Below are 10,000 nucleotides of genomic sequence, written 5' to 3'. Positions count from 1 at the left end.
AACGAGATGAAGAGAGTCTGTTTCAACTCGTCTTCATCACTTATTCATCAGATTGTTCATACGAGCCTTCGTCTGTTTTTATAATCGATGTTTATCACCTGTAAAGAGGAAGAGCTTTAATAAAACATGAACACAGGAGACAACAGGGATAATTAATACTCATATAATATCCGTACAGCGTGTAAAGATGTCTGCGAGGGCAGTGCGTCATCTGGGAGTTCACTATGGACTTAAGAAAAAGTTAAATTAAAGGTCACCTATTATGCAAAATCCACTTCTTCATGTCTCTTCTTCATCAACATGTGTCCCCTCTTCTTCATGTCTCTTCTACATCAACATGTGTCCCCTCTTCTTCATGTCTCTTCTACATCAACATGTGTCCCCTCTTCTTCATGTCTCTTCTACATCAACATGTGTCCACTCTTCTTCATGTCTCTTCTACATCAACATGTGTCCCCTCTTCTTCATGTCTCTTCTACATCAACATGTGTCCCCTCTTCTTCATGTCTCTTCTACATCAACATGTGTCCCTTCTTCTTCATGTCTCTTCTACAGTACATCAACATGTGTCCCCTCTTCTTCATGTCTCTTCTACATCAACATGTGTCCCCTCTTCTTCATGTCTCTTCTACATCAACATGTGTCCCCTCTTCTTCATGTCTCTTCTACATCAACATGTGTCCCTTCTTCTTCATGTCTCTTCTTCATCAACATGTGTCCCCTCTTCTTCATGTCTCTTCTACATCAACATGTGTCTACTCTTCTTCATGTCTCTTCTACATCAACATGTGTCCCCTCTTCTTCATGTCTCTTCTACATCAACATGTGTCCCCTCTTCTTCATGTCTCTTCTACATCAACATGTGTCCCCTCTTCTTCATGTCTCTTCTACATCAACATGTGTCCCCTCTTCTTCACGTCTCTTCTACATCAACATGTGTCCCCTCTTCTTCACGTCTCTTCTACATCAACATGTGTCCCCTCTTCTTCATGTCTCTTCTACATCAACATGTGTCCCCTCTTCTTCATGTCTCTTCTACATCAACATGTGTCCCCTCTTCTTCATGTCTCTTCTACATCAACATGTGTCCCCTCTTCTTCATGTCTCTTCTACATCAACATGTGTCCCCTCTGTGGAAAGAGACTCTGAAAGTTTCAGGAACAAAGATTCTCTCTCTTTTTGTCCTGATCCATTTATATAAAAACCTGTCTGAAAATGAGCTGATCAGATTTTGGCCACTTTATGATGTCATAATGATGTTTTGTCTTGTGTAACCATTAGCCAATCACCAACCAAGGTAACCCCCCCCCCCTTATCACCTGAATCTCCTCCTAGAGCACCATTAGCCGCGTTCACACCAAGTACTTTGCCGTATTAAGTGCCGGCACTCAGTGCCCCGGCACTTATTACCCCAGGGCATTTAGTACAGATCGCGTTCACACCGGAGTATTTTTCCCTGAGGGAAGATTACGCAAATGAGCCGCTGACGTCACTTCGTCTTCTTCTGCTTTGGGTTTACTGGCAGGCAGCAAACAACTTCACGGCGCATAGAGTGGCGAAGTCACGCCCATCTACTTCCGCCCCATGGGACCTTATTTCGGAAAAATAATGTATTGAAGTCAATGGAGAGAGAAAACGTATCTTTCGATCCCGTTTGAATTGTGCCATGAATTACACATATGATGTTTGTCAATCTTAAAAAATAATTTCCATGTCAAAAAAGTCACAGTTTGTCGTAAAACTGTTGAAATATAAGACTATGAAAAATACGCAACTAGAAAGACTACAAATCCCAGAGTCGCGTAAGTGATGTCACAATTGAGACACTAAGATCAGATCATTAAGCTGGCTAAGATAAGATAACTTTAACAAGATGCCTGTGTGCTTAGTACCAGGTTGTTATTATACCAGCAATGGGTCTTGCTCGTTCTTTCGCTTCCCGCCTGATGAAAGGACCAGGAGTGTGTGGATCAAGCTAGCTAGTAGCTAGCACGTTAGTTAGCATTACAGCCTTGTCATTTGTATTAGCCTTAACATGAAGTAACATTAAGTAACCCAAAATGTTAAACAGTAAGAGTAGTAGTCATATTTCGTGAACCCTTTGAAGAGTACTGTCACCGGTGTGATCATTCTATAATACACCATTTAAGCCCGGGGGAGAAATGCTAACGCTAACGCTAGCGATCTAATCTACTTCATGCTATCTGCACAAATGGTTGACATTAAACATTAAAACGACCAGGCAGTTCAGAGAGAATCAAAGGAAGGCAGGCAGGCAGCTTTGCATGACATTCTTCAGGACGTGTTTCATTGTGGTGATAGTGAGGATAGTCAATCGTTTTGTTGACAAGACAGTAGTGACGGCCATCTTGGTGACGTGTGTTGTTGACCAGAGATGTAGTTCATTGAGCGTTTCACACAAACAAATGTGTTACTTCACAGTTTTACGACACATTTTGTTTTTTTTGACTTGCAAAATTATCTTTTAAATTGACAAACATCATATGTGTAATTCGTGGCACAATTCAAACGGGATCGAAAGATAATCTTTCTCTCTCCATTGACTTCAATACATAATTTTTCCGAAATAAGGTCCCATGGAGGTCCACCGGAAGGGGAGGGACTTCGCCACTCTATACTGCCACCCGGAGTCCCCGGCCGGAAGTCCCCGGAGTTGGGGACTGGCTTCTACTGAAGCCTTCCGAGTAAATCGCCAGAACGCCGACACCTCCTCATCACTCCACCGCTCCCATGTTTTGTTTTGTGTTGCCATAAGTTAGTCTCTCTGCGTTTGTGCGCTGGGCTAATGCTAATAATGCTAATGCGAGGATAATACAATGGCGGCTCTACAAAACATTTCAGAGTTGTACGGGGCGTGGTTTGCAATTCGCCCAGCCAACCAGAACTGGGGCACTTTTTTCCCCCAGGAAAGTACGATCTCTCAGCGGGCACTAAAAATGGGGGTAAAAGTTCCCGAGATTAAGTGCTCTTTTTGGTGTGAACGCGACATAAGGGGTACTAACGGAACTAAACGCGAAAAGTACGGTGAAAAGTACTCCGGTGTGAACGCGGCTAATATGGAGTTCTTTTTAACCAAATATCTCTCAGAGGGGCGTGGGGAGGGGCTCCTTATTTTCATCTAAAGTAACAGACAGTGAATCAGCACTTTGGAAACAGGGCTGAAACAGAGGGGATTATGGGTAATGCTGCAATGATCTGTTTGGTGTTTTAGACAAACACTTCAGAGACATGTTTTCTACATATCTGAGACCTATAATATATTGTTGAAAAACAGTATGATAGGGGACCTTTAAAGTATGTAAACAACTTGTCTCTCTGTGTTCCTGCAGATCCTGGTGGGGGGTCTGGAGTATTTCCCCGGTACGCTCCATATCTACTCTGACAGCGCCCTCACGCTGCCGGCCATCATCGGCATCGGGGCGGGGGGTGGCGTGCTGCTCATCGCCATCATCGCCGTGCTCATCGCCTACAAGAGGAAGACCAGAGACGCCGACCGCACGCTCAAACGCCTCCAGCTGCAGATGGACAACCTGGAGAGCCGCGTGGCGCTGGAGTGCAAGGAGGGTACGTTATAAATGAGGTTATTTATACCGTGTTGCTCTAATATCTGAAGACCCTGAGAGCGTCAAGCAGAGGTGGGAAGTAGTGGAAGTAATAATAAATATGGTATCAGTACTTTACTGTGTTTTACATCCTCTTACACAGTTAACTGTACTTTATTCTTGTTGTTTCCAGCGTTTGCAGAGCTGCAGACGGACATCCAGGAGCTGACCAACGACATGGACGGAGTGAAGATCCCCTTCCTGGAGTACAGGAACTACACCATGAGAGTGATGTTCCCCGGCATCGAGGAGCACCCCGTCCTCAAGGAGCTCGATGTAAACACACACACATACACATACACACACACACACACACACACACACACACACACACACACACACACACACACACACACACACACACACACACACACACACACACACACACACACACACACACACACACACACACACACACACACACACACACACACACAGACACACACACACACACAATGAAGTGAATTGCAGCTGATGAATGATCAAGGTATTACGCACCATTTGAAAGCCATTATCTTCTTCATTCTTTAATGATTTTTAAAAGCAAAGACGTGCCTTTAAAGTTTATATAATACACCCCATATTCCTTTTCTTTCACAAATGACAGATGGGAAGCTTTTTAAATGTACTTTTCAGGATGCAAAGGGCATTATGTAGCCAATCAAAAGAAGCAGAGCAGACAACCCTTATGTGATCATGTGAATTTCACCGTTTTTTTTGCATATAAAGAGCCAATTTTGAGCCACACGAGGATTATGCAATCTAGATGAAAGAATTCAAGGAGAAGTCGATTTTAGAGTTATGGAGAAAAGGAAGTGAGGATAAATAAGAGGACAATAAGAATAAATTGCAGTAAAAAGGACAGTATAGAGCGGTGCAGGGAGGACGTATTCACCCCGAAGTAAGCTGCTGGTTCCCTCGACAAAAAAGCAATGGGATTTCTCCATAGGATTTTGGAAAATAGCTCGAAATAAGATCTGTGGAAACGAACCTGTTTGATAAATGCACGTTTTGTTCAGCCGGATAATCTCCACATCGCCAGAAGCAAAATGCTAACGTTATGCTATAAAGGAACTACAGCCGAGTACAGCAGCACGACTTCAACGTCACACCAACTTCAGATCCATATTCAAACAGACAGATTCTAAATGGTACGAGTTGAAGTGTTTGTTTGAACAGTTTGCAGGAGGCAGGCACTTGCTTTCAAGCAGAACAGGGCAAACTAACTTAGAGGAGTGTTTACGTGTTCCGCGTAATGACGTACAACGTCCTCGACAACTTCTGTAGTCCTATTCAGCCACTTGTTAACAACCATCGTTTTTCAGACACGTCAACTCTTCAGAAATCACCAGTGTGGGTCTCTGCTGATGGATTTAATGTCGTAGAACAAAACGTGATCCGTCTCTTCAATGTGTCTCAACCACAGACCTTATTTCCAGATATTTTCCAACATCCTATGGAGAGATCCCATTGGCTCTGAGACGAGGGAACAGGAAGTGGTAAAATGCTAACTCACTTCCAGGTTTTAGGACTCGTCACTGCACCACTCTATAGGCAGAGATGGGGTCATTACTAAAAAAAAGTAATATATTACACTACTTCGTTACTCTCTACATAAAGTAACTCGTTACTTTACTCGTTACTTTACTCGTTACTTTACTCGCAGGGCCGGCCCGCCCCTCCCTACAGGCAGATCACGCAGACTGCTAAAGTTTGAAATGTTCTCTTTAGTTCAGTTTCCATTGTCGCATAAGACTGATCCAGATAGCTCTGACCATGGCTGTCCTCTGTCTCCTGCTATCTGTATTTTGCGCAGTATATCTCTGAACGATGCGATGGTGATTCCACTGTGCAAATGGGCAACATTACCTCTACTATGAAGGATGCTACAAGCCTGTCCATCTCTGCTTTGGTTACCGGTCCTCCAAATTCTAATTTGTGCCGCTTCGGAGTCGGCGGTGGCGACGCACTCACAACATCCTCACGCTGGGTTCGGGGGTCCTTAGCTATTAGCTTCACCTTAGCATGTGTTCTTTGCAGGTGTTTGTTGAGGTTTGACGTGGTGTTTACAGCAGTGGATAACAGCTTCTGGCCTGGACACAGTTTGCACCTCACCGTCACATTCCTGTCTATTCTTCGGACGAACTCAAAATAATGGGCATACCTCCACCCCTCGAAAGTTATCGCTGACTCTGCCATGTTTATGCAGCACTGCACGTGGAGATGTGGACGCGCAAGTCGCGCAGATTACGTACATATAAACCTGCGGCGGAAACCCCTCTTGTCTGTCAGTGTGATTATGACTGATTTTATAAAAGTAACAAAGTAACGCGTGTCGGGGCAATGTTAGTAACTGTAGTGTGATTACTGAATTATAAAAGTAACGCGTTACACTACTCCGTTACCGACAAAAGTAATATTATTACAGTAACGCGTTACACCCAACTCTGTCTATAGGCCTCTAAAATATAGAACCTCAAAATAGAACGTCACTGCTTTTATCCCCAGAACAAATACAGAGGAATATTGCAGACAAATCTGCTTTTAGAAATGTCTCCACTGTGCAGAGTCTTAGCTTTAATGAATGGACCCAGCAGGAAGCATTGAGCCTCTGAGCTTCTCTGCAGCTTCACGTTTCCTCAGACCTTCCTCCTCCTCATCGTCATCTTCCATCATTTCCCCAGAAACAGTTTCTTTGTCTTTGTCTCTGCTCTCAGCGGACCGAGTCTTCTCAAACCAGCGTGAATCAAAAGGAGTTTTTCAAAAGGATGGATATTTTAAATTCTTGTCCCGGTTTTGATATATTCAAGGTTTCTTTTTAATTAGTATGTGGGTATATTAAATGTATATATAGATAGACAAACAACAGTGAACTGTAAAATGTGGTTCCTATACGTTTTTATAACCCTTAGTGCATTAGGAATAAATAATTATACTTATTAAAAATGCTAAACCATGAGGTAATCCTTTATTCTTTAGAATTGTATTATTATATTTGTATATATATGTTTTGTTAAACAATTCTAGGATTCCAGCATAAAAAGCATTCAATACAATAATATAAAACACATCACTTAATTGTCATCAAAACGTTTTTTTTGTCATGGAAATTAGGATTTTTTAAAACCTTTTTCTCCTTGCATTGTTAGATCTCAAAATGATTGATTACATTACATTACATGTCATTTGTTAGACGCTTTTATCCAAAGCGACTAACATACATTCAATACTGTGGACAATCCCCACAGGAGCAATTTGGGGTGAAGTGTCTCAGGGACACAACGGCATGCTGACTGCAGTGGGACTCGAACTTGCTATCCCCTGATTCAAAGTCCAGCACACTATCTACTGAGCCACAACCGCCGATATTGATAATATCTATTTCATTTGTATTATTATTTACTAATAGCCCCTCATTGACCCATTTTGCACATAATATGGGTCTTAAATGTAATTTCGAGTTGCATTAAAAGGTCTTAAAAAGTGCAAAATCAAACTTGTTTTAAACTGTGGGAACCCTTCAGTCACTATTTTTGAATATATCTTAGATTCCCATCTATATATTTACACAAAAACTATGAGGAAGCACTTATTTGTTTGTTTCAAAATAATACACTTAAGATTATTTTGGTTTCAGAGTATCAAAGTCAAGTCAACGTCAATCTTTCAGTTTGTGTGTACAGACAGAGAGATCTAAATACCGTTTCCCACAACCCCGAATACACAAATACAAATATATATAAAAATATGTATGCAATATGTATATACCTATATATACACAATCAACAGACACATGTACATATGCACACATTAAGATAAAAACACAACAATCAATAAATACAACATAACAGTCACTTCAATATCTTTGAGAATGATTAGGTTTCAGTGTTTTATACTAAGTGTGTGTGTGTGTGTGTGTGTGTGTGTGTGTGTGTGTGTGTGTGTGTGTGTGTGTGTGTGTGTGTGTGTGTGTGTGTGTGTGTGTGTGTGTGTGTGTGTGTGTGTGTGTGTGTGTGTGTGTGTGTGTGTGTGTGTGTGTGTGTGTGTGTGTGTGTGTGTGTGTGTGTGTGTGTGTGTGTGTGTGTGTGTGTTCAGTCCCCTGCTAACGTGGAGAAGGCGCTGCGTCTCTTCAGTCAGCTGCTGAACAACAAGATGTTCCTGCTGACCTTCATCCACACTCTGGAGGATCAGAGGTCGTTCTCCATGAGGGACCGCGGGAACGTCGCCTCGCTGCTCATGGCCGCGCTGCAGGTACCTAGAAATAAGATATTGTGTGTTTATTATAATTTCTTTATAAGTATTGTATGCGAACATATTAATTAATACCTGGTTAATAGATGTTTTTAGCTGATATGCAGTGCCTATTTTCCGGTAATAATTGATTATTAGATGTTTTTTAATATCAGTTATCTGGTTAAAATATGTTTTAATGTCTAAATAACCGTTAAAAAATGTCTTCCATTTTTGTAAAGCACTTTGAATTACCTTGTGTTGAAAGGTGCTATATAAATAAACTTGCCTTGCCTTGCCTTGCCTTGCCTTAAAACTTTATTTAAAAAAGTGTAATTAATGTTTTGCACATGTAAATATCAGAAAAAAACTTGATAAAAGATTAAATACAATATTTTCTTGCATTATTATCTGTTAATAACTGGTTAATGACATTAGTTAATAACTTGATAAAGGATTATTTGAGATATCTTTCAGGTGTTATAATTTAATAACTGTTTCTTTATTATTTCAGGGTCGTATGGAGTATGCGACGATGGTTTTGAAGCAGCTGCTGGCCGACCTGATCGAGAAGAACCTGGAGAACAAGAACCATCCCAAACTGCTGCTCAGGAGGTACCTTTCAAAATAAAACAACAAAGACTGTAGTACCTTTCAAAATAAAACAAGCAGGACTGCAGATTGACCTCTGACCTCTTTCAGGACGGAGTCAGTGGCTGAGAAGATGCTGACCAACTGGTTCACCTTCCTGCTGCACCGCTTCCTCAAGGTATTTACAATCAGACGCTCTTCACAAGTCGATATGAAAGCTCTCCTATCATGCAAAATGCACTTTGTGATGTCTTTTATACATAAACATGTGTCCCTGGTGTGTCGGGGAACTCACGCAGCGTCAGAAAATAAAACCCTCTCTCTTCTCCTCCGTTCCCAAATCTCTAAAAACGGGGGAACAACGGAGCTGATCCAGATTTGCGTCCGATATGACGTAATATCTGAAATGTGGGCTGGCTTTACACACACGGGCCTATCAGAAACGTTGCTATCAGAAACAATGCCCGACTGTTTTGGACGTAATATGGTCGGTGTTTACATTAGCATCGCTAACACTCAGAGCTAACCTGTACTGGAGAGCATGTGTGTGAAGAAGCAGGAAATAAAAAGGAACTCACCTTGTGGTATAACCGGCAAGAGAGAAAGCCTTTGAGCTCCATACTGTTTCAGAAATAATCCTTGAAGTGGTTTGGAACATTTATAAATGAGTGGAATTGAATAATTAGATTTTTTTAAAAGACACTCTGCTGGCAAATTGTTCAATTAGCACCTTTACTAAGTAGTTTGTTGTTGGCTCAGGTTTATTTTAACATGTCCATGTTTTAGGAACTTCACCATCTGATTTTAAACTTTAAAATGATTTGCCAGAGAAGTGCCTTAACCCTTTTTATTTTTCGACATATTAAAACCAATTATGCCTTTTTAGTTTTGTGATAAACTACAGAAATGTGTTTGCTGATTAAAACTGATTGAAAAAATAAAATAAGAATACATTTAATTACATTTTAAAGTACCTTTTTATACTGATGATGATCTCTCTCCTTTTACCTATTTAAAAAAAAAATATATTATTTATCCATAGTAACTTATCATCTCTTGGTTTCCTTCCTCTTCTTCCTAATTGACCTCGTTAAGCTCTTTCTCGTCAGTCTGACCGTGACCAATCAGATCAGAGCTGCAGTTAATTTATTCATAGGAAAGGAAGGGGATTGGTTGGCTGCAGATGATTTTTAAGGATGAAAATTGTTGAAGTAATAAAGGAATTCAGACTGACCTGTCTCTCTCTCTGACTGTGTGTGTGTGTGTGTGTGTGTGTGTGTGTGTGTGTGTGTGTGTGTGTGTGTGTGTGTGTGTGTGTGTGTGTGTGTGTGTGTGTGTGTGTGTGTGTGTGTGTGTGTGTGTGTGTGTGTGGTGTGTGTGTGTGTGTGTGTGTGTGTGTGTGTGTGTGTGTGTGTGTGTGTGTGTGTGTGTGTGTGTGTGTGTGTGTGTGTGTGTGTGTGTGTTCTCAGGAGTGTGCAGGGGAGCCTCTCTTCATGTTGTACTGCGCCATAAAGCAGCAGATGGAGAAAGGTCCGATCGACGCCATCACAGGAGAG

General features: G+C 41.4%; 1 protein-coding gene across 1 annotated transcript in view; it reads left to right on the top strand.

Moving 5' to 3' along the window:
- plxna3 (plexin A3) overlaps positions 1–10,000 on the top strand; it is a 169,072-nt gene that overhangs the window by 147,658 nt on the left and 11,414 nt on the right. Inside the window, exons 24-29 of the mRNA XM_034132199.1 lie at positions 3,351–3,585; positions 3,757–3,899; positions 7,719–7,874; positions 8,368–8,468; positions 8,556–8,622; positions 9,914–10,000. The exon at positions 9,914–10,000 is cut by the window's right edge and continues 60 nt beyond it. Of these exons, the coding sequence (XP_033988090.1) occupies positions 3,351–3,585; positions 3,757–3,899; positions 7,719–7,874; positions 8,368–8,468; positions 8,556–8,622; positions 9,914–10,000 (789 nt within the window). The remainder of the gene's footprint in view (positions 1–3,350; positions 3,586–3,756; positions 3,900–7,718; positions 7,875–8,367; positions 8,469–8,555; positions 8,623–9,913) is intronic.

The sequence above is a fragment of the Trematomus bernacchii genome, unplaced genomic scaffold (genome assembly GCF_902827165.1).
Source record: "Trematomus bernacchii unplaced genomic scaffold, fTreBer1.1, whole genome shotgun sequence".
Classification (NCBI taxonomy): Eukaryota; Metazoa; Chordata; class Actinopteri; order Perciformes; family Nototheniidae; genus Trematomus; species Trematomus bernacchii.
Note: the sequence above shows the minus strand (reverse complement) of the source record. Positions and strands in the feature narration are given on the sequence as shown.